General features: G+C 36.4%; 2 protein-coding genes across 5 annotated transcripts; one reads left to right on the top strand and one right to left on the bottom strand.

Moving 5' to 3' along the window:
* Positions 1 to 2,051: 2,051 nt before the first annotated feature.
* On the top strand, positions 2,052 to 16,746 carry LOC107815973 (uncharacterized). Of its 3 annotated transcripts, XR_001654824.2 has the most exons (12): positions 2,052 to 2,363; positions 2,459 to 2,530; positions 2,614 to 2,768; positions 4,121 to 4,408; positions 4,672 to 4,801; positions 7,082 to 7,189; positions 7,326 to 7,428; positions 7,510 to 7,635; positions 14,814 to 15,007; positions 15,389 to 15,519; positions 16,143 to 16,192; positions 16,275 to 16,414. XR_001654824.2 is itself a non-coding variant. In XM_016641616.2 (11 exons), the coding sequence occupies exons 2-10, from the start codon at positions 2,487 to 2,489 to the stop codon at positions 15,477 to 15,479; spliced, it is 1,239 nt and encodes a 412-aa protein (XP_016497102.1). In that variant the 5' UTR covers positions 2,052 to 2,363; positions 2,459 to 2,486; the 3' UTR covers positions 15,480 to 15,519; positions 16,275 to 16,746. The 3 variants fall into 3 exon arrangements, 2 of the variants coding, with proteins under 2 accessions (XP_016497102.1, XP_016497103.1); XM_016641616.2 differs by lacking the exon at positions 16,143 to 16,192 and having other exon boundaries at positions 16,275 to 16,746; XM_016641617.2 differs by lacking the exons at positions 14,814 to 15,007; positions 15,389 to 15,519; positions 16,143 to 16,192; positions 16,275 to 16,414 and adding an exon at positions 8,595 to 11,982.
* Positions 16,747 to 17,079: 333 nt separating this feature from the next.
* Positions 17,080 to 24,275, bottom strand: LOC107815974 (F-box protein SKIP5). 2 transcript variants are annotated; one of them, XM_016641618.2, is made up of 6 exons: positions 22,725 to 24,275; positions 21,696 to 22,554; positions 18,967 to 19,111; positions 18,809 to 18,887; positions 18,268 to 18,326; positions 17,080 to 17,700 (listed from the first exon to the last, which is right to left on the bottom strand). In XM_016641618.2, exons 2-6 carry the CDS (start codon positions 21,805 to 21,807, stop codon positions 17,307 to 17,309), a joined length of 789 nt encoding a protein of 262 aa, XP_016497104.1. In that variant the 5' UTR covers positions 21,808 to 22,554; positions 22,725 to 24,275; the 3' UTR covers positions 17,080 to 17,306. The 2 variants fall into 2 exon arrangements, with proteins under 2 accessions (XP_016497104.1, XP_075081062.1); XM_075224961.1 differs by having other exon boundaries at positions 21,696 to 22,562; positions 22,731 to 24,275.
* Positions 24,276 to 24,656: the final 381 nt, after the last annotated feature.

The following is a 24,656-nucleotide window of genomic DNA, read 5'->3' as shown; positions in this document are numbered from 1 at the left end:
ATCCTAGTCATAGGAGATATTATTTATTCTGTATATATATACACAAATCGCTACTATAACCGAGATGGTTAATTTGATAAGCCAAATCACAGATCTTCCTATTGTGACTTGGATCCGATATCAAGAAATCATGTGGGACGGGTAAATAGTATTGATTGCATAGGTAGGAAAAGTAAATAGTTTAGGTTTGGATATTTAAGGGTAAATAGTTTGGGTTTAATGTGTATAAAGTGAGATTTTCTCTATTTTTTATAACTCATTCTGATCCATTAAGCAGCCCAAATACAATCCATTAAACTCACAAAAAATAAAGGGATCCCAACTCAACTTATTTAGAAATTTATTTAGTTGCCCCAATTTTACTTTTTTTTTTTTTTTGAATTTCTATTCTTTTGTTTTTCTACGCCACCCATCCACCCTCCTCCACCCCCTCCCCTGCGCAAACTCCCTCAGAATTTTATTTTTACTTTTTTTTCTATTTTCTATTTTTTGTTTTTCTACCCCCCTCCCCCCAAACCCCCTTAATTTTTTTTAATTTTTTTTTGTATTTTCAATTTTGTATTTTTTTTGTTTTTTGCACCACCCACCCTCCCCCGTCCGTGCAAACCCCCTCAAAAAACTTTTTCTACTTATTTTTTGTATTTTAAATTTTCTATTTTTTTTGTTTTTCTGCACCACCCTACATCCCCCCTCCCGCGCGCAAACCCCCTCCAATTTATTTTTTTTTTTACTTTTTTTTGTATTTTCTATTTTCTATTTTTTTCGTTTTTCTGCACCACCTACCCCACCCTGTAAAATATTTTTCAACTTACACATTTTAAGGTAAAAGGTTTTTTTATGCAAGATGAACATGATTCTAAAATATGTGTCAAGTTGGCGGGTTGAGTTATGACCTATTGTTTATCCCATCTTGACCCAACCCATCTTAGCTCAAGTACACTTTAGGCTGGGTTGGGCAACGACCCATTTATTTTCCTAACCCATCTTAACCCGCCCAAATTCAACCTAACCCGCCCATTTGCCACCCTATTAAGTGCATCTCAATATTTGTAAGAGGATAGTAACTTTTCAAAGACCATGAGCTCTCAGCTTCTGTTTTTATTGAAATGTGGGTGGATGTACAACCTTTATGCTGGTGATATCTCGATTTGAGGTTGTTACAAGGTGTCAATTTCCACAAATTGCTATTATGTAAATATTGTAAATATCCCTTCTTTTGCAATCCAAATATTGTACTACTAACAACTTGTTTGGATGGTTGTTACCCATTGTATGGTATCGTATTGTTACTTTAAATACAATATTTGTTTTGATTATTATTTAAATTTTATTATATCGTATCGTTAAATTTGTTGTTACATAACAACGAAATGTGCCACTTTATGTAACGACCGATTTGGTGTGGTCGCGTCGTTACCTTGTCTTTTTCTCTCAATCTCACTTTCTATTATTATTAAATTATTTTATTTTATCATTTATCCTACCTTTTTATATAGTAATTTTACGTTGTATCATAATTTTTCTTTATAATATTGCAAGTTTATTCTTCATATTGCTGGTGCGTGATATCATGAAACGATGACAAACGACACAATCTATCCAAACATTGTATTTATCAAACGATACAGTATAATACAATACAGTACGATACGATACATTATGAAACGATGCGTAACAACCAAATTAATTCATTTTCTATTGTTGAGCTAAAATTGAAGCTTTGAAAGAGTTTTGTTATTAAATAAATGGATTCACTTATTTCTGTTTCAAATGGTGATATTCGGGTAGTAAAATATCATAACCTTATTCAATATTATTTTTGTACATAGCAAACTACGGCATTAGCAATATCATAATTTTTGATACATGGATAAGCATGTATAGAGACAATATTGCACTTTCAAAACCTTTAATACATCAAACCAAATAGTTGATAAGAAATAATATTAGCATAATTAATCATAATATAATTAATCTCAATATTATTAATTTTAATATTATTAATATTTCATATTCAGTATTATTATTATACGCTCTGCCAAATGACACCTAAGGAATACCATGGGATGGACAAAACTTCTCTATCTTAACCAGAGGTATTTTTACCCTTTTGTAAATTTGTCTTGCTTTGCAACCCAAAAAGGAAGAAAGTGAAACCCACGCAACAGAGCTATTGTACAACGTACTCCATCGGTTGTACGTCAATTTGTCCGGCATTCGGATCCAAATTGGTAAGGCTAGCAGGCGAAAACCAATTCCCAGCTTCAATCTATAAACCAAACAAAAACAGATTACTCTACAACACCCCTCTCTCAGGCCACTGCCGAGCACAATCCCCGAGCTCCGAGCACATCAGTAAACCGGTACTCTTCTGCTGCAATTACTGTGATTATCCAAAATTCTCGAATTACATACACTTTTTGTTTCGAAATTAATGTTTTTCCCTCTGTAATTTTAGGTGTAAATTGGACAAGAATAAGCCAGACATGAATGCCCTAGTGAATGAATTCATAATCAAGCTTAAGAAACGGTAATTCCTCTATCACTGTTTTTTTGTGTGTGTGCGCGCGCGTGTGTGTGATAGTAAAAACTTTTCTGGTATGTATTGAATAGGAAAATCGAGGGTTCAAAGGCAACAGCAAAATTGACAGCGGAAGTTCTACGCTCGTGCATATCGCAGCAGAGACTTCCTCATACTAACCAGGCTGCGGCGCTCATTGACGCAATCAGAACTATTGGGGAGAAGTTGATTGCTGCCAATCCAGTAGGTATAAACTTCTACTTCGCCTTTTTATCCTTTCCGTTACTGCTCTTGAGGTGCATTTGAAGAATTGAAAGCTAAAATTATGAATTAATAAAAGTGTCATGTATCTAATAGTTAGTTTTAAGATGAGGGGGTTCACACAATTCAATATGGTACTAGATCAGGATAGGTTTTGCGTTCAGAGTTTCACCATTGCTTATAAATAGTTGCACGTGTTGGTCCAAGAAAAAAAGAAAAAAACTCACACAAGGATGCCTGTTGAGGAAGAAAAATAAATAAATAAAGATATCACCTTTTAAATGAATTAAACTTTTAAATGAGGTGGTTCACACAATTAAACATTGAGCATGTGTCGTGCTCTTTAGAAATCTTTCGAATTTATATGTTTGTTATTATATCAATGACTAGATCAGCTAAGCCTCGATCCTGCTTACTGGGATCAAATATATGAATTATTAGCAACCATTCTGCTTCATATAATCCCACAATTTTGATAATTTCTTTTTGTTTGGGATAAGTTGAAAGTGGTTTGATAACTGAAAAATTGATAACAGGAGATGATCTAAAAAGGTAAGAATCTGGGATGTAGTGAGAAAACCAGTTACCCTGTTACTGTTGAAGCTAGTAGTACATTCCATCTCTCCTTGTCACTCAGCTCCTTCATTCTTGGCTAGTTTGTGGTAGATTTTTAGAGCATTTCCAGTAGATTCTAGAATTCAGCTACCTCTCAGTTAGAAGAATTCTACCTCTCACTCTCTAACTGCTGCAAGTTCCTCCTGAACCTCAGATCCCATAGTTACCCAATTCTTGCGAAGCCTGGATCCACTGCACTGTCATCTCTCTCTGCATACCTGAAAATCTGGAAGAACAATTTTTTTCATTAACTTTTTGCTCAATATTCAGTATGATGTAAATAGTATGTTAGGAGATTATTTACAAACTTTATTTAGCTAAACATCTTTTGCCCGAAGAAATACCCAGACAGAGATCAACTAATATTATCAGGTGAAGTGAGAGAGTAAATATATTTTGGAAAGTCTATTAAAGAATTCCAGGATTACTTACCCTGGGGACTAGAATTCTTATGAGAGCAGCTGATACCTGGACTGTAGTTACTACCAATAGTTAGGGTGAGTGTTTCCTTTCAAAAGAGAAGAAAAAGGACAAGGATCATATTGAATAAATCTGCTAATATTTTGATCGAAGGGCTTATGATTGCTAGTTAGAAATTAATGTAGTTAATTTTTCAATTTCTTATCCTGGAGGATTTTATTTTTCATGTTTCTTCTTCTAGATGTCCTTTTTTTTTCTTTTGCTAATTTAACTTTTGGTGATATCGTGTGAACTTCATCCCAGAGCTCGCCGTCGGTAACATTGTTAGGCGAGTTCTACACATTATAAGGGAAGAGGATGTGTCCTTGACCGCTGCTGCTGTTGGTGGGTTGGCTGTATCGGCTGGAAGTGATGATGAAGATGACTTCAAGCAAGATGATCATCCAGGTTTATCTGCCGCAGCTGTGGCTGCTGCTGCTAGAAGCACCTTGAGACCACCTTCCTTGCAGACCCTCCTTGAGGACATCCCACAATCAACAGCTGCACCTCATACATCTTCTTCTGGTGGTGATTCTGAAGGGAAAAGCAAATGTAAGCAGTCTATAGATCATAATGTAAAACAATTTTTTTGGGATAAGTTAGATATTGACATAAAACTGATTGAGGATCTTTCAGACATTTGACTAATAAGTGAGTTAGCAAATTACCCTGAGGCCACCAGCTGGTGTGATTGGGCTGGTGCTGTGAATGCATTTAAACACTTCATGTTGTTCTGGGAATGGTGAACTATTGGTACTGGGATTAGAAGAAATGAGTCTTGTCAGGTTGTGACTCGTTTCACATTTTCTTTGCAGCTGCTGATAAGAATACTGCAAGCAGGAAACTAAAGCATAATGTCATTGAGGCTGTTAATGAACTTATTCAAGATATTGCTACTTGCCATGAACAGATTGCTGAACAAGCAGTAGAGCATATTCATCACAAGTATCTGCCTTCTCCCTCTTTGCGATCTTGCTGTCAGTTTTATTTTCCTTTCATATTTCTGACATTTGGTGTGGCCTTAGATCTGATTGGGTATGATAAGTTGTCTTGCATCTTGATGGTTGTGGATTTTTGTTAGTTTTGCCATGAAATTTCATTGACATTCAACTTAATGTTCAAATTGGCAATCAGTTTTAACAGCCATCCGTTATTAAGGTTTTTTCCTTTTTTTCCCTCTTTGATGAGTAATTATGTTGACAAAAGCAGCACCACAGAAGTGCTGGACTTTGTACGGCACCAGATACTATTGCTCCTTTCTACTATACAACAATAACAATAGCAATAACTATGTCTCAATCCAATCTAGTTGGGGTAGGCTATATTGCTTCTTTCTTTACAATAAATAAAATCCAAGAATATCAAAATGATCTACATTGTTCATGTTACACCAGAAAGCCAAAAGTCGTAAGCATCTGATTTATACTTGAGGCGCTTTCCCATCAAGACATCCAAAATTTCTTCCTTTCCTGATTATCCAAACTATTTATAGAGGAATGTTATTTCCATAAAAATGTATAACTGCTTCCTTATCTTCCAATTTCTTCTGCTGCTTATTGCTTCCATAAGATTGCTAGACATCACCCAGTTAATACCAAATAGGCTAGTGAAAGATCTCAGATCTGCCAAGACATTGGACACTGCACCTTCACATAAATAGCATTTACTGCACATCTGCTGTAAGTTTACTTGATTTAAACATGCTTTGTGAAAGCATTCGGAGCAAAATAAACAGATGGTGCTTTCCTCTTATTTCCTCTTCCACAGACATCTCCATGGCCATTGAGTAAACCTTTCAGTTCTTTCAGTATTCTATCATAGGATTTAACAGTAAAACAGCCAATCCTCTCTGTGTGCAGGTCAGACTAGTCTTTTGTGACCCTATATTCAAGGTTCTATTGCATATAGTGATCAGGTTACTTTCTTACACTTGTTTCACATCCATGTGAGGAAGCAATTTTTACCATTGCATGTGATTCCTGAATTTTGAAAAACCACTAAGAAATGAAAAGTTTTAGCACGGTAGCACCACGAGTACACAAGTTTATCTTGTCATACATGGTGTTGTTAGCTTTGGTGGAGGAGGCCTATCTATATATAACTAAGGCAAGCTTGGAACTACCAACATCAACAACTATGCCTCAATCCCCAGCTAGTTGGGGTCGGCTCAATGGACTAACGCGTAATAAAATCAGTGAAAACTGAAAAGTACTTCGCGGGTCACAGCTCATTGCTTGAAGGCTCTCCTTCCATTTCCAAAGGGTATATATAATAAACGCCTAAAATCTGGGAACTAGAATTTATTTTAAACTGGTTGTTATAATGCATCAAGTAATGAACTTTTATCTTTGTTTGAGCCTTTGAGGTTTATTGATAACTGCCATGTTCTTGTCGGTTATCTATGGTTATTGACCTATAGGAATGACAAGCAGAACCAGCTCAAAATGTTCAATATATGAAGTCTTCATTGTTCAGCATTCTTGGTTTTTGCCTTGCATTTGGTTGCAGCCAGAAACAATCACCATTATTTGGTGCAGCACTAATATCTTTGTGTATTTTTCTTTCTTTCCTTGTTTTTTTGACCTGTCAAGTTCATATTTACTTATCCAATTGCATAGCGTGGATTTGTTAGCCAAGTGGAGCATTAAAATGAGGAGGACAAGTATAAATTCTTTCTCAAAACATTAGTTATCCAATTACAATGTAATAACCTTCTACTGAATTTTTTTATAATGACCTTCTGATAAAACTTTAGCCAGTGTCTTATGTTAAGCCTGCCACTTGGATATGTTATTTGATATCGAGTATAAATCTATTCGTGTAGGACTGCCAATTAAATTCTCAGAAACCTATTGGTGAGATCTGCTTTAGTAACAATATTTTCATTTATCATGAAAATGGAAACAATCTCAACCCATTATCTCCCCGCTACCCGGGGATCATATTAGTAGTGGCTATCTAGAACTATCATGGTCTATGGTAGCCCCTATACAGCAGTCCTGCAAGCTAAAAGCATAGGACTGACACATAAAGGGAGCCTACTATCACTTCAAAGTTATTTTCAAATGCAGTATATAGTTTTCTTGAAAAGTTGTTTGCTATTTCTAGTAGTTGTTTACTGATTTGAAAAATATCGATGTTTGATGCTTTTCCCTCTGATCCAGTTACATGCGTTCCAACTCTTTCTTCACCTATTAATTGTTGTCCCTTCCTACTTTCTTCCAGTGAGGTAATCTTAACTTTAGGCAATTCAAGAACAGTGATGGAATTTCTCTGTGCTGCAAAGGAAAAGAAGAGATCTTTCCGGGTTTTTGTGGCTGAGGGTGCCCCAAGGTTGTAGAAGTGGCTTATTTTTTATCGTTAAGTGTTGTAATACTGTATAGTTTCCGTAATTTCCTTCTTTTTTTTTTTGAAAAAGAAATTCTGCTTCTTCGACTAGTTTGATTGTTCGTCCTTGGTTTTACTTAAGGTATCAGGGGCATGCCCTTGCAAAAGAATTGGTTGCAAGGGGCCTGCAGACCACGGTTATCACTGATTCTGCTATTTTTGCAATGATCTCAAGAGTCAACATGGTATGTCTGTGCTGTAACTTCTTACATTTAATTATGAGGCCCTAGTCCTTTTGCCTGAATTCTGATATTTCCTATGAAAAGGTTGTTGTTGGAGCGCACGCTGTCATGGCCAATGGTGGGGTTATTGCACCTGTTGGAATGAACATGGTGGCTCTAGCAGCTCAAAGGCATGCTGTTCCTTTTGTTGTTCTTGCAGGCACTCACAAGGTATTTTAGCATAACTAAGGCACTGGTCTCTACCTTCAGGAAATAAATGTATTTTACTCTTCCTAGTTTTATTTAAGAATTAAAGAGCTACTTCCATATAACAACAACAATTACACCTCAGTCCCAAAAACAAGTTAGGGTCGGCTGTATGGATCCTCCCTTCATTCTTCTGTGTAGATTGTGTAAATAATGCAATCTTCTGTGCAGTCCTTGTAGCCTAGAATGTGTTTTTGATGCTGCAGTATTAGCCCTCTGGTTTTGCCTCTGAATTTTGATGGATAAGAAGTATTTGATTTAAGTAGAACCTTACTTGGAAATAAGCATGAGAAGTGCCTTCACTGGTCAAAAGCATCATTGGGAACATGAAGTGCTATAATTAGACTAAGGCAGAACGGAAAGTAGTTGTCTTGCTTTGATTTTGTATCAATAAAAGGTCAAGAGCATTTCTTAGAAAAACTTTGAAGAGATCATTTCGGCAGCTGGAGTGTCCTAAAAAAAGGTTAATGTTCACTATTTAACAGTGTTGCCTATGCAAAAGGATGTGAATGAGCAGATCAGTAAATGCAATTTTGCATTTTGGTGACATTCATCCAGTTTCATTTCCCCTCTCATCTGCTTTATATGTTTCGCTTCTTTGTTTAGGGTTTGTATCCTTCCTTGACCTTTTGACTAAGATTTATGTCTCCTATTTTCTGATGGAACTATTTTTCTAATTTTTCGGGGTTTGACCGTGCGATTGACTTTCATGAGATAAATAATGGAAAGCGAATTTACTCATCAGTTGATTGAGAGAACTAACACATGTTAAATATAATTTCCCTATGACTATTTGTCATTATTTTGTTTAATTTCCTATTGACAGAGGCGGATGCACGTTGTTGGAAAATTTTACTTAATATAGATAAACACTATCAGAATTTTCAATGTCATATAACAAGAGTGTATGCTCCAAATTGCAGAATAGAAAGAAGAACAATATGGAGAGAAATTGGTGCAGTGAGGGGATTGATGGAAGGCCCTTGGGTAGTCTGTGGTGATTTTAACGTCACAAGGTACCCTTCTGAAAAACGGGAATGCTCGAGGAGGTCCAGAGAGATGGTGGAATTCTCGGATTTTATAGAAGACATGGAGTCTCGAAGGAGGCTACTATACTTGGTTCAAAGGGGATAATCATACGACTGCTTCTAGAATTGACAGATTTCTCATTTCAGAAGAATGGGATGAAAACTTCAGACATATCAAGCAAACTCTCCAACAAAGGCTGATTTCTGACCATTCACCAGTGGTCCTATGCCGTGGTGCCTGGGAACAAGTTAAATCATACTTTAAGTTTGAAAATTGGTGGCTGAACGTGGAAGGTTTTGATGACAGAATTAGAAACTAGTGGACATCTTTTGAATTTTCAGGAAGACCAGACTATATTTTAGCTTGCAAATTAAAAGCTCTCGAAGGCAAGCTAAAAGAATGGAGCAGAAGTTGTAAAGGAAATCTGGGATTGCAAAAATCAAAATTGCTGAGTCAATTGGCAGGTTTTGAGGCAACACAACAATTAAGAGCTCTGACAGAGGAGGAATCAGTGAGGAAGGCAGCTACCCTCATGAAGTTTGAGGATCACCTCAAGAACGAAGAAAGTGCATGGAGACAGAAATCAAGAGCTCTGTGGCTCAAAGAAGGGGATAGGAATGCAAAGTTTTTCCATCGTACTGCCAATGCACACAAGAGAAACAACAATATTGATCAACTAACGATTCAAGATGAAGCAGTAGAGGAGCCAGACAGAATAAAGAATGTGATCATTGAATTCTACAAGGGGTTATACACAGAACCTGAAGAGTGGAGACCGACAGTCAATTTCGAAAACAGTCCAAAATCTCTGAATCAGAGAAGGAGTCTTTATAGAGTAAATTTGAGGAACAAGAAGTCCTGAGCTGTCTGAAGATGTGTGCAACTGACAAGGTCCCAGGTCCAGATGGATACACAATGAGTTTTTTCATTAAGTGCTGGGATATTTTGAAGCACGACATCATGGAGGCCTTCAACAACTTCCATTCCCAGGAGATGTTTGAGAAAAGCCTCAATGCAACATACATAGCCCTGACTCCAAAGAAGACAAGTGCGAAAGAATTGAGAGATTTCAGGCCAATCAGTCTGATAGGGAGTTTCTACAAACTGCTCTCAAAAGTATTGACTGAAAGACTTAAGAGGGTGGTAGGAAAACTAGTAGATGCTCAACAAATGGCTTTCATCAAAGGAAGACAAATGATAGATGCAGTGTTGATTGCTAATGAAGCTGTGGATTCAAGAATCAAAAAGAAAGAACCCGGAATCCTATGCAAACTAGATATTGAGAAGGCTTATGATCATATCAACTGGAGCTTTCTACTGAAATTGTTAGAATAAATGGGTTTTGGGCAGAAATGGATCAGTTGGATGAAATTTTGCATATCTACTGTTACATTCTCCATTCTCATAAATGGATCTCCTGAAGGTTTCTTCCATGCACACAGAGGTCTAAGACAAGGTGATCATTTATCTCACTTTCTATTCATTATAGCCATGGAAGGACGGAACAACATGATTAAAACGGCCAAAGTCAATGGATGGGTTAAAGGTTTCGAGGTTCACAGGAATGGGGCAAACAGTCTAGAGATCACACATCTTCAATATGCTGATGATACTCTAGTCTTTTGTGACGCTGAAGAGGAGCAACTTAGGTTTCTAAGGATCATCTTGGTCTTATTTGAGGGAATTTCGGGACTACACATCAACTGGAGAAAGAGCCATATTTATCCCATTAATGAAGTTAATAACATGGAGCAACTGACACAGATAATGGGAGGAGAAGTAGGGTCCCTACCTACTGTATACCTTGGGATGCCTCTTGGTGCAAGATCCAAATCCAAAGAGATCTGAAATTCAGTCATTGAAAAGTATGAGAAGAAGTTGTCAAGATGGAAATCGCAATACCTATCAATGGGGGGCAGGCTAGTTTTAATCAACTCAATATTGGACTCACTTCCTACTTACATGATGTCTTTGTTCCCAATTCCTGCCGGAATCATATAGAGACTAGACAAACTCCGACGATCCTTCCTTTGGCAAGGGAATAAAGAGAAAAAGATCTTCCATTTAGTTAAATGGAAGACCCTCACAATGGCCAAAAAACAAGGTGGTTTAGGAATAAGAAATTTGAAGAATCAAAGCAAGGCTCTTAGAATGAAATGGCTATGGAAATATTCTCAAGAACCTCAAACTTTATGGAGCAAAGTGATCAAAGCTAAGTACGGTGAGGAAAATAACTGGGTGTCAAACAAAGTCAGCACATCATATGGAGTTAGTGTGTGGAAATCCATCAGAGAACTTTGGCCTATAATGAAGATTCAATCTTCCATAAGAGTGAACAGCGAAATGGAATACATCATTCTGGAATGATAATTGGTTGGGACATGGAAGCCTAAAGGAAAGATACCCTGATATGTTTGGTTTGGCACAAAACCAGCTTAGGACAGTAGCTGATATGTGGAGTTATCAAGGATGAGAACTCACTCTTAGAAGACAGTTGAATGACGGGGAGATAACAAAATTAGCTGACTTCTACAAAGAGCTGGAAGCATTTAAAGGATTACAGGAAGGGGTGGATTCACTTTGGTGGCAGAGGCACAACAGAGGGGTCTATCAGGTGAAGGATGCATATAAGATTTTGAATCAAAATGATCTTCAGATAGATGCTTGGCCATGGAAGCATATATGGAGAACAAATATTCCATATAAGGTAATATGTTTCTCTTGGCTACTAGCAAAGGAGGCTGTTTTAACCCAGAATATTCTCATAAAAAAAGGAATTTCTCTGTGTTCAAGATGTTTCCTATGTGGGGAAAATGCTGAGACTGTTAGCCATTTATTTCTACAGTGCAAGATAACAGACCAACTATGGAAAATCTTTATTAGTCTTAGGGATATTTCTTGGACAATGCCATGCAGGATTAATGAAGTTCTTTATAGTTGGGAAGAAGCTGGTGCTGAAGCAACTAACAGAGATAGATGGAGGACTGTCCCGGCTTGTATCTGGTGGACAGTTTGGAGGGAAAGGAATGCTAGATGTTTTGAAGATAGAAGCAACCCAGTACAGAAGATCAAACTCAATTGTATTCTTCTTTTTTGTTTTTGGTGTAAACAGATTTACACAGAAGATACATTGACAATCGTAGACATACTAGGATCTTGCTAGGTTGCACACCAGCACATCTACTTACCACCTACTTGTAAATTTGGTTTTCAGTACAACCTATGTACTGATGTTATTAATATATACAAAAGTTATCAATTCAAAAAAAAAAAAACCAGAAATGACACCGCTTGACAAAGAGGGCTTCATGGCTCGCTGGTTAAGCGCATTGTTTTGCTTATAGAGGTCGGAGGTTTGAACCTCAACGTGGACTTTCTTTTTGGCAAATATTGTGTGAGCCTTGTTGTAAAAAAATTGTGGTTAAATAGAATTGAACCCTAGACCTCTTCTAGCTTAAGACTCAACTAAACCAATGGGCCAACACTCTTCCTTGTCTACAAAAGTGATAATTTTTTTTGCCAATTTTTTTTTTTGGACAATAAAAGTTATAATAATTACTCAAAAGTTAAAGAAAGAAGAAAGACGTTTGGAACTTGTGGTATAAAACAACCCATATATATTTATGGCTATAAATCATCTCATTAAGGGTAAAATGAGAAGTTTAAATTTAAATTCTTTCTTAACATAGAAAGATATCATTCTTTTTGGGATAGACTAAAAAAGAAAGTGTATCACATAAACTGGGACGATGGAGTATATATTTTCTTTGCTTATTCTCTAAGAAGATGTGGCATGGCTTATTTAAGATGTTGAATGGCCATAGGACACTGCAACCTTACACTCCTTGTAAACTTACAATTTGTGTTAGATTTTTCCGAGACAGTGGGAAGGAATAGGTTCTGGTAAGGTCATATCAGTTGGTAACAGGGTTGGTTGCTACTGATGAATTAAAGCAATTGCTTAGCCTGTAGTAGAATACCTGAGAGAGATTGAACCAGATTTCCTTAATGTACAATTAGAAAGGTGCAAAATTGTCAACTACAAATAGACATTGAAGGTGACAAAGATAAAGAAGAGGGAAATCCACCTTTGCTAGGATTCTCAGAACTCAGGTTCAACTCAAAGACATTTATCCGTAGTCTGCTTAAAAGAGCTTAAGATTGAAATTGACACATGGACTAGAATTTATTGCAACTATGGAAACACCATCAGACCTAAGAATACTCGGTCAGCAGAGCTGCAAATGGATCGCTTGAGGTCGAATCTGTTAATGCTTGCTTTAAGACAAGGTATTACTTGACCTTCACGAAGTTGAAGAGAATAATTTGAATGAGTTATAACATTTGTGCTTAGAATATATACTTTTAACACAATGGTGGAAAGTTGTGAAAAGAGTATAAGGATGTCACATCAAAACTCAAAATAATAAAATGCAACACTCCTATACATTGCTTGAGACTTTCTGAGATTGGTAAACATTACCAATTTAGGAAATAGTCATTTTTCTTTGATGCCAACCAAATGGGAAGAAGGAAGTACTTGAGAAACGGAATGCTCAAATATTACCACATTGCTTTCGTAGAAATTCTCATTAATTATTAAACTAGAAATGCAATATCCACCTTTACAATTCTCAACCTTCAGGATTGGTTAATTTATTTCTTGTTCTTAAAAATTGTTTGTGAACTTGTTCTTTTGTAATTCTTTGTTTTTATTCTATGTTGTGCCGAGTGTCTTTCGGAAATAACTTCTCTACCTTCATTAGGTAGGGGTAAGGTTTGCGTACACTTTACCTTCCCCATACCCCACCGTGGGATTTCACTGGGCTTGTTGTTGTTGTTGTTGTTTTTATTCTTTGTTGTGCCACAAATGGTCCTTTTTTTTGTAGTTTTCGTTTCCCCGTTTAGAAGGAAATTTGTATAAAACCAATGGTTTGAGCTCTAGTTCAGGCCAAATGCTCAGATTAGTGCTGAGCTTGCAATTCAACCCAAGCTAATTCAGTATCCACTATATTCACAGTCAAAGCTTGAAGCCTTGAACAACTAGTGAATATTAATCAACTCGCATTGAACTGAGGCTTGAATGCATACCACCTCATTCAGTTGGAGTAAGATTGGTTCCAGGGCTACTAGGGGACACTTAATATTAGTTGACACATTTTGGCATCCAAAATTTGTACTTTATTATCCACCTAATTGCTCGGCATCCAGTGGGAAACTCGAAAAGGAGGGGGCTCTATTTTCTAGCTAAATGAAGTCACCGGGACAGTAGGATTAATGATCTTAATCCTCCATCCTAGTCAGTATGAGAATATTCTTACTTTGATATTATTCCATCATAGTCACTGCCGCTCGGTCTCCTCCACTACCAAGTATCAACTATTATACTACCATGCCACATCTTGGCTCCTCAATCCTCACTATCTTAGGACCTCTAACATAAACATAAATTTAATGTTCGAGTCATGCCACTATTAATTTCCAGGCCCATAGCGCTATTAACAGCGATGATTAAAGAACCACTCTATGTATGTCATGGTAGGCCAGCAACAACTATGGCTGTTCTATTGGGGATTATGATAGTCCAGTCCAGAAAGATGATGAATATATCTCACAAGTTGTGTCGTGATTAATAAGATGAAACTGGAACCTGGGACATGAAATTTTATGGGAAAGGAAACTGGTTTTGTATTCAACTACAATAAAGAGCCATAAATTTTACAAATGCTCACTGAAACCTTGCAAAGTAGTAAGAACCATAAAACTTCCATCTCGAAAGATATATCATAGATTTGAAGCATCATACTGTGGTATTTAGATTTGAAGAAAATTGCATACCTATTGACATGGACAAAATAAACAAGACTTATAAACTGGAACCTGAGTGCATGAAGTATGAAGAAGGCAGCTAAACAAGTCATGCTACCACTGTAAGACATGGGTTATGTTAAAATACTACATTACTACTTAGTAGTGATTTCTTGGCATTCTTGTAGTTGATTGAAGGAAAGACCATAAATATTGGTGAACTTTTTTCTTAAGGTCAAATATCTTTTCTTACTGCATCTACTTCAACTGAGAATCATTTGTGTAACGACTTGTTTGTGCAACAGTTGTGTCCTTTGTATCCGCACAATCCTGAAGTCTTGCTAAATGAATTGAAGTCACCAGCTGAGCTTCTGGATTTTGGAGAATTCTCGGATTGCCTGGACTTTGGGACCAGCTCTGGTTCCCCTCTACTTCATGTTGTTAATCCTGCATTTGATTACGTGCCACCAAATCTTGTTAGTTTGTTTATAACAGACACGTGAGTACCTTACTATTAGGATTTTTGAGAATGTATCTCTTCATGTAATGTTACTCCTTGGTGAATGCTAATTGCTGGTGATGTAACCCAACCTTAATGTGCGTGAGATAAATTTATAACTCAATCTACTTAAAAGCAAGAAGAAATATACCTGGGAAATCTGTCTGATCAATTTACAGTACAAACTATTAAGTGTATGAAATATTTTACCTTCTTATATTTTATTTTTTGACATGTTCCCTTTATGGCAATATGGAATCATATAACAGCATTTGCAACATATCTGTAATTTGACTAGGTGATATTTTATTAGTTTGTTTTATTTTTTTATTTTATTTTCTTATTTTCAGAAACTGGGCTTATTCTCTTTTGCTGTTTCAGGGGTGGACATAATCCTTCATACATGTACCGGCTCATAGCTGACTATTATTCTGCTGATGATTTTGTGGTGAAACAGAGTTCGATTTCTTGAACTTGTATCAAGCTTCGGCTGTTCTATACATATTATTGAGGTAGCATTCCTTTTCTTTTCTTTTTTCCTTTTCTTTGTTAAGTTTCTTAGCATGAATGCATTCCTTAGATAAGTTATGGTGTCCAAATTTTGACTCTGTAGTAGGCTGTAGGGCTGTGATGTAGCACCACGGCATGAGTGTGGAGTGTGGACTAGTTGCATGAAAGCCATTTTCTTTTCTCTTTATTCATTTTGTCCTCTTAATGGATTTCATATTTAAAACGTCTACTTTTTCCCCTCTTCTTTTCACTTTCTTTCGTTTCTTTATAGCAATGTGACTGCAGCCTGGAATTGCCACTGGTCAACCATTTTTACTTTCACCTGTTCAAACTGAAATATGCTAAGTTCCAGCTAATATTGCAAAGTAGTTTGGTGGGTAGAAACGCAGTCACGGGGAAGCTAAATAAGAGAGAACAAAGGACTTGAGTCGGTTTTGCAAACTTTCTGTTCTTGTGCTACACAGCCTGAAAGGACTTAATGATGTTACACCAGTTATTGATGCAAAATGCTAACCTTGAACTCTGAAACTGTACAATTGAATATTGCTTCCGACAAGTATCATTGGCTTTGGCAACTCGATAATTTCAGTATTGCTTTATAATCCAGTTTAATTCCTTTTTGAAGGAAATCTGCAAAATATTAAGTAGTTCCTGTCCAAAGGCAGTCCCCGTTTGGTATTGAATCCGCTCCCTTTAGATTATGCTACTAGCCGTTAGATTACATTACCAACTTATCCCATACTTGATTGACATTCAGGTAACTCATTCAGCTGAACCTAAAACAAGCTGCAGGCAGGGAATGCTCTCCTGGATTCATTACAAGTACAGGATATGACCGAATTCTTCTATGAGATCGTATACCCAGATAAAGTTCCTGTAAAGACGCCTTGAACAACTGGGTTTATAGTCAAAAGGACAAGTTCAGTAACTATATTCTTTTTATCCCAAGATGTTGCACCTACATTATACTGACTGCAATAAACAGATGAAGAGAGCATCGCGATTTTTGGAGTTTGTAGATTGATTCTGAGATTAGATTTGTGCTGGAGTTTTGTGATTTCGGATATGCAGAGTACTACTTGATGGTGGTTTTCCTTTGTGGTATTATTAGACAACACGTATGCTATTGTTGACTGAAAAGTTAAGTTGTCGAATGGTTTATTCATTCGTATTATCAACAACTAAATGGTACTATAGTTTATGCAAGAGGAATAATGAGTTTTGCACTGGATATTCAGGTTTTGTTCTTTTAGACCTACACACTAGGGGGTTATTTCTAGGTATATTTTTCACCTAATTAGATAGTGGTCTTGCGGAGAAGTTAAACCAGTTTAATCAACTCTGACATCGAAAAAATAAAACGTGATCTTCACAAAACAGAGCAACTCAAAGGCCTATTTTTGTTTGAGAAAGACCATTGGAATATCTTTTGAAAAATACATATGTTGTTTTTCCGTATATGTCAAAAAGGACAATCTAGTAACAATATTTCCAGTGGTTCATTTCCTATTAGTATTGCAGTTACTTGACACGTAAGCGATCTTTGAACCTGTTACATATTGTGAGATTCAATTTTGGAAAATAGTGCTTTTTTGCTGTTTCATAAAACACGTTATTTATCTGGGGAACTATTAAAGAACCAAGAATCTGCACAATGATACATTAAAAACTGAATGTAATCAGAAAAATATGTTACAGGGTTACAACTAACCCCCTCACACCCCTTTCCTCTTTCAAGACAGGTGATGAAAGGATAATGACCAATCAGAACACAAAGAAAGTAGATTAACTAACTAATTGGCAGTGCAACAGATGCAGATTGGACGGTATTCTTGTCAGCACCTTCTACCTCAAACCAGAAGAAGAGCGACGCACGAGTATAAATCACTCGTACCCGTTGCAATGAAAGTGTCCCACTGGTGAGGACAGCTTTGGCACCTCCTTCAATGCGAGTTTTCAGAACCGAAACACTATTAATACAAGTTTTGAGTGCTGATGAGACGACCTCAGAAGCACCAGCAGTACTAATAATTGCATAGGATAGATGGTCCAGAGGATTCGACTCACACTGAAGAATGCAACCATCAATGGTAAGCCTCCCGCTCCTATGAAGCAAGCAGCACCCGAGCTCTGCCCTCACAGTCAAATTAGCCAGCTTACATGTGGACATGAACTCTAATGCACTGCTCAGAAACAAAGAACAAACATGTGTACAATGGCAAGTGAAAGTAGTTCTACCTCTCAGAGAGAAAATCCAAACTCAGTTTAACTTGTCTTGTGGAAACTTGATAATAACAGACATCTTTAAATAAACATTGCACAGACAGAAACTGAAGATCAAATTATGTGAATTTTGTTGAGGTTCATTAAATATTGATCATAATTGTGAAAGCATCTGTTTTTCTAATCCAAGAAAGTATAATGTCAAGTTACTTAAAACAAAAATGTCGGCCTATATAATACAAAGAGGTTGTAAACTTTCTGCTTTTGAAGGAATCATTTTTGGCACCCATCTCGGGAATAAGCTCTAAGCAACACTAGGATTAAAAATCTCCCTTAGTAAAGAAGTCGACATCCTAAATATGCCAACTTTTTTTTAAAGAAGAGTAATGATCAATCTAATGTCCCAGTCAAGAAAATTAATTTCGAATAAGAAACTTCTATGTTTAAGCAACAAAATAGTACTACTATACCAAGGTTCGCAAATAACAGAATAAGAAGTAAAAATAATAGATGAAGGTCTCACAAACCTGTCTGAACTGCGAGAGCAAATAAGGGTTGTATCATCAGGACTCTCACCTGCGCCAATCTGTAAAAAGGAGATTGAGGTAGCGGAAGGCTGGCGCTGCTAATCTTATGTAATTACACATGCATTTACTTTGCTCTCATGTTTTTTTTTTTTTGGGGGGGGGGGGGGGGGAGGGAATGTATGTGTGTTTCCTTTAGGTAGCAAATGAGATCAATAAGAAATAGACAAAGTAGACATAGACGGTGTCCAAATATGTCACGTTTGGACTTCCAACAAGTCTGAGTTGCTGCTACAGCAGGTAATATTGTATTGTCGTCATGCATCCAATGGGTTTACATAACTATTATATGTATTCATGTACTCAATATACAATCCACAAACCAAAATAAGAACTCTTAGAGTGGGAATAGCTATGAATTCACATAAAGTTATAGCTTTGAAATCTCTCTCTGAGACCTCCCGAGACAGTAAAACATCAAATGGTCCAGCATCTGTAGGCATTATGTATGTAAAGTAATCGGAGGTTAATTTTTTGAAGTTACCAGGCAAAGTGGCTTTTCAATCTTAATATTTGACACACGATGGCTGCCTCCTGCTGCAACAAGTATAGTGTCCCCAGGCCTGAATAACATTCAGATACCAGGCCAGCTTGTAAGACCAAGACCAGAACAGAAAAAGGAAAATGGGAAAAAATGTAAACCTTGCAGCAGAGACAGCTATCTCAATGTTCGGATAGACCCCAGGTTGAGACAAATCTTTCACAGAACGATCTACTCGCAACCAAAGTTGAGGATGACATGCCAAGAATCGCCATCCGTGGCAAACGAGGGCGGTGTTATACCGATCTGCAACTCAACAGCAAGTTGTGACAGAAAAGGATCACATAGCACCATAATGTGTTCTACACTAAAATCTAGAAATAGATTCATCCAATTAGAGCATACTAGGCAAATGAATCACAGTGCACACTCGCCACCTCCCAAATAAAAAAGAAAAACCAATAACACATCAAATAACCACCCATAACAATAAGTCATAAAACTAAGATTTATCTCATGTTTGATAATATATGAAATGAAGATTGCTTTAACAGTGGTGCTGGTCCTTTGAAACTACTACTTGATGCCTGACAAGGATCTTGGGTCACATATGAGCCATAAGCTCTTTTATTTTTGTTAAACAAGTAATGATAAGAGATCTTAAATTCTCATGCCACCATAAAACTATTTGCACTATACAAGCATTGAAACAGAAGTAGAAGCATATGTTGAACTGTTCACCTATATATTCCTACACCGGCATTGAACTATAGGAGAAGGTTGCTTTGACAGAATTGTTAATGTGATGGCTGAGAGAGAGAGAGACATAAGCTTCTCATCGCATCAGGAGCTTGGTCGTCAAGAACTCTACCTGACCAATCACCAATGAATGTGATTATGTGAATACCCTCATGTATCCGATCAAAAAAGATATTGAGGAACTTGCCAAAAGATAGACATAGGAATTGTCTTGAGACCATAATGCTCGTTTCTCCTCATGTTCTCAAGCTGAATCATTTCCAGAGCTCCGGAAGCTACCATAAAGAGTATAAAAATGACCAGGCGTATACCCATTCTCTATAGCTGAGTGAATCCCCGTGCGTGGCATGTGAACTTTTGCGCAAAGGGGATGATGACAGTGACATACATTGGCACCCAGAATATTACACCGAGTTTCTCGAATACCGTCAATGATGCCAATGGTATTGTGAAATGGATATTGTATAGTCCGGTCATTTCAAAATTCTCTATGGTAGCTATCGGAGTTCTGGAAATGATTCAGCTCGAGAATGTGAGCAGGAACAAGTATTATGATCTCAAGACAATTCCTATGTCTATCGTTTGGAAAGTTCCTCAGTATTTTTTGATCGGATACGCGAGGGTATTCACATCCATTGATGATTGGTCAAGTAGAGTTCTTCTATGACCAAGCTCCTGATGCGATGAGAAGCTTATGTTCCGCTCTCTCTTTTACAGCCATAACATAGGCAACTATTTGAGTACTCTGGAACAAGGGAGATCTCCCAAAAAAAAAAAAAATCGCCGACGAATCCATATCAAGAGAGAAGAACAAAAACGTATAAAAAAAGGAAAGAAAGATGATACAATCATGCCACTGCGACGGCTGGTGAATGAAAATTCATTAACCTATAGTTACCTTTCTTAGAGTACCAATAGAACAAGAGCCAAGACAAGCGACAGACATGTTTAATAATTAACATAGGGAAAACTCGATTGCTTTCTTGAGTTTCAATGTTTCAAAGCCTAAAATATATTCAGCTCTTTTTTACTCTGGCTGGAAAGAATAAACTCACATTTCTCTAGAGCTGTGCTGTAGAACAGGTTCGAACACAAATCACATTTTTATTGTATTGATTAATTGGTTAAGAATAAGAAATTATTCCCAGCTCCCAACAGCAAACCAACCATTATTGGGTGAGTAAGGACTGACTATGATGTTATCCAACTACAGTCAAAGCTAGGTCCCTGAACATTTATGTTGTATTGTTGTTACAGATAACGATCAAGTGACCTTGAAAAGATATATTTTTCAGAAGTTAAGGACCAAGGTACACATGCACAAAAAATGAATGCCACTCATCTGAAACCTGTTAATCAACAATCACGTAACTTGAAATGGTCATGTAATATAAAACCAAAAAACTAATGGATGAAAAAGAATCTCGGCAGTTATCCATTTGAATATATTAATCAGAAGTTCAAGCCATAACAAAAAAGAAGAACAAGACCTGGATTGTAAAAGACACTCAAAATGCAAACTTTAAATGAAGAAACAATCAACTAAGCTCAAAAATGCAGAAGTATGAAATCCACAGGAGCACTTGCTAAATATGTTCACAAAAATTCAAGAAACTCTACTATTGAAAGCCTAGAATAGGACCGGGAAAAAAAAACAAAAAAATCCAATCTTTGTAACCTTTAATTGATGAAAACTAAAGCTGGAACTTGCAATTTCATTAACTATGATAAAATCAATATGGGGCATTATCTATTAAGAAGCTAATTATGTTCATAATAATACAAGAAATTTAATTAAATAAGAATTGGACTAAGAGAGACACAAAAATATTCAATCGTTATGACCTTCAGTTGATGAAAATTAAGAGTTGGTTTTGCAAATTTGAACCAAAGAAACTGTGAATTAAGCTGAAAACTGAAAACTGTTACAAAACATAACAATTCATTGAGAAATTTAATAAAACAAGAATTGGACTGAGAGAGACACAAAAAGATTCAATCTTTGTAACTTTTAGTTGATTTTAAGAGTTGAGTTTTGCTAATTTGAGCCAAAGAAGCTGAATTACAAAAGTATACTAAATTATTGAGAAATTGATATGAAAGAATAGGGGGCAGCAATTAGTAATAATACCTGGAATAGGGGAGAGAAAACTAAAGATGTGCATAAGACAGCCATCATCAAGATTGTTGATTAGAGATAATTCCTTTGAGAGTCGCCTCCATTTCCTCTTCTGTTCTTCCATTCACAAAAGCCAAGATTTTTGGGGGTGCTGAAATGAGGAGCAAAAAATGGCTACTTTTTGATGCTGAAGACTGGCAATGCTCTCGACGGACCGATTGTTGGGCTTGGGCCATAATCTTGGGCTTGCATAGTATCAAATGAAAGCCCAATCATGAATATCAAAGTTCTATTTTGGCATATAATCTTGGAAATGTCCCAAAAATTGTAAAAATTGCACGGCGCGTCCTATTTGGTCGCCTTCATTTAACATATAACTATTTTTTAAAAAAGTTATAGCTTGTACCCACTTTTTAAACAACTTCAGTCCCCTTTCTCCTCCTCCTTCTCCTCCAAACGAATTTCTCTTTCCAATACGAAACGAATCTCTCGTTCCCTCTGCTTCTTTGATTCCAAGTATTTTTCCCACTTATTCTCATCCTCTTTTGATGGTAAAAGTGATTTTAACCTCATCTCCTCGAACGAATAGTGTTCTCTTTTCCATAAATTCTTATTTAAAAGAAATTCTTCTTCTGATTTGGGATAATTAATTTGTATTTGCCTCTTTTGGGACTTAGTTAAATTTACTAGACAACGTGCTCTTAGGCTGATGCTTTCTGAATTGTTTCCAAGGAATACTTCTATCATATGTTCTGCCCTTTCTTCCTCTTTCAAATAACTAATTTTCTTCTCTAGATCCGACAATTCTGCCATTTCAATAATTCGACGCAGCTGAAGTTCTTTAGCGAAGTTTGCCAGTTACAAACAAAAACTTCAGCTCTAGAGCTGAAGTTCACTAGTTACAAACAAACACTTCAGCTCTAGAGCTGAAGTTCGCCAGTTACAAAACAAAAACTTCAGCTCTAGAGCTGAAGTTCACCAGCTACAAAAACAAAAACTTCAGCTCTAGAGCTGAAGTTCACCAGTTACAAAAACAAAAACTTCAGCTCTAAAGCTAAAGTTCGCCAGTTACAAAAATAAAAACTCCAGCACACTTGCTACTTTAGTCCCGTCTACTAGAATGCTGAAGTTTTGCATGATTGCCTTTGCTACTTCAGCCCCGTATGATGAAGTTACGCGAAAAAGTGGGTACGCTTGCAATTTTTTTTGCAAAGCGGGCACAAGTTAAAACGTAACCCAAAAAGCGGGTATAGATGCAAATGCCCCCAAAAAATTTCCAACTTAAAAACCTCTAGCCATTAATTATACACTTACCAAAACTAGTCAAGTACATATAAAATTGAAAATCCAAAGAAATAAGGTTCTTTCTCTCCAAGAATCTCACACAAAGGTCTCCTTCCATATTTTTAAGCGTGATCAGCAACACTAGGTGCAAGACGGAAAGAAAATTTCATGGATGAGGTAGCAAATAAGGTGATGAAATACAAAAATTTATATATACAAAATTTCAAAAATCTAAGCAAAAAATGGCCTTTTTAAATGGGTATGGTTGAGATTCATTGAAACATATAGAAGAGTCAATATACAAAATTTGAGGAAGATTGGAGGTGATTTAGACTGATTTGATATCAAAATTCATAGTTAAAATTGAGTTCAAAAAATTCTTCTGCGACACATGTATCAAACATGTATCGCGCATGTATCTCACACGCAGGTATACATGAATATACATATGATACACATTTGATACAAATATGATACATATGTGATACACAAGTGATACATAGTGTGATACACCTATCATTTTGTTGATGTTCATCGTCTACTTCGACTTTTCAATTCAAACCATCTCAAAACTCCACCAAATCATCCCAAAACTGAGATTCAAGCTCATTAAGATGTACTCAATCTATTCTAATAACACACACTCAAAGAAAGCAAAAATTTTGACTTTTTTTGCTACAGATAACTAATTGGCTAATATTTTAGCTAAATATTTAATGAATTGACCAATTTTTGTAATAAGCTACTTATAAATGGAAAGAACTGGTATTTTCCCTATAATCTTTTCTGAGAAAAAGAAATTTTGGAGAAGTGCACAAATAGCCGTTTTTTGGACACCAATTTAAAAAATAGTCAAATTTGTAAAAATTTTAAAGTTTAGTCGCCTTAATATCAACTTCATACTCGACGGTTAAAGTTGAAATCGCAAACCGAAAGTTACGAAGTTCAGAACTTCGGGTCTAAGCCTAAAATCAAACTCGACGGTCTGAAGCTGACTCGAAGGCTTGAAGAAAAAGAAAAAGAAAAAGAAGAGGAAGAAGCCAAATCTGGAAACAAGCTAAACTTCAAAATAATCGAAAAAGGGAATTGTTACCGTGGTGATGTTCCTAGACATTTGATGGCTTAAACTCCCTTCAGTGCTGGGAGATGATTCTCCAAGTATTTGAAATAAGATGTAAGTTATAGTTTTTAATGTTATTTGTGTCTTTTTTTCGATTCGTTCACGCTGGTATGGTGTATAATTTTTGTAGTTATTTTATGATTTTTGGACAGAGAGAAAAATATGCTTATAGGGAATGAGAGGATAACGAGCTTCCTCCTAGAGTTACATAACTTATATACACTTTAAAGAAGGAAAAAGATTGGCTTAAACGTGAAAGAAATATTTTGCATCGGAAAAATAAGTGGTAGTTGGAGGGACCGAAGTATTAAAGAAAAATAATGTTTTGAAGAAGAAGGTGGAGAATCTTGAGAATTTTCTGGTACATAATGCTAGAGTGATCAAAAAGTTGAAGAATATTGTGGCTTGTTATTTGTATCTTGTGTTGTTTTGTTGGATTAATCGCGACTTAGAAGATGGAATGACAATTGAGATGTTCGATTAATCGTAGTAGATAAATCTTTGAACTAATGTCGGATCTTATAGCTAATTAACATATTTATTTTGTTTTGTGTTCAGTACTTGTTTTG

Source organism: Nicotiana tabacum, chromosome 11 (assembly GCF_000715075.1).
Source record: "Nicotiana tabacum cultivar K326 chromosome 11, ASM71507v2, whole genome shotgun sequence".
Lineage (NCBI taxonomy): Eukaryota > Viridiplantae > Streptophyta > Magnoliopsida > Solanales > Solanaceae > Nicotiana > Nicotiana tabacum.
The sequence above is the reverse complement of the archived record's forward strand: the minus strand, read 5'-3'. Positions and strand labels throughout refer to the sequence as shown.

Excerpts from the sequence above, each read along its gene's own strand:
- LOC107815973 (XM_016641616.2), top strand. The coding sequence starts at position 2,487 with ATGAATGCCCTAGTGAATGAATTCATAATCAAGCTTAAGAAACG. Across the intron at positions 2,769-4,120 it reads GATTGCTGCCAATCCAGTAG|AGCTCGCCGTCGGTAACATT; the intron begins GTATAAACTTCT and ends ACTTCATCCCAG. Across the intron at positions 4,409-4,671 it reads TTCTGAAGGGAAAAGCAAAT|CTGCTGATAAGAATACTGCA; the intron begins GTAAGCAGTCTA and ends TTTTCTTTGCAG.
- LOC107815974 (XM_016641618.2), bottom strand. The coding sequence starts at position 21,807 with ATGGAAGAACAGAAGAGGAAATGGAGGCGACTCTCAAAGGAATTATCT. Across the intron at positions 19,112-21,695 it reads TTTTCTCTCCCCTATTCCAG|ATCGGTATAACACCGCCCTC; the intron begins GTATTATTACTA and ends GTTGAGTTGCAG. Across the intron at positions 18,888-18,966 it reads ATAGCTGTCTCTGCTGCAAG|GCCTGGGGACACTATACTTG; the intron begins GTTTACATTTTT and ends AATGTTATTCAG.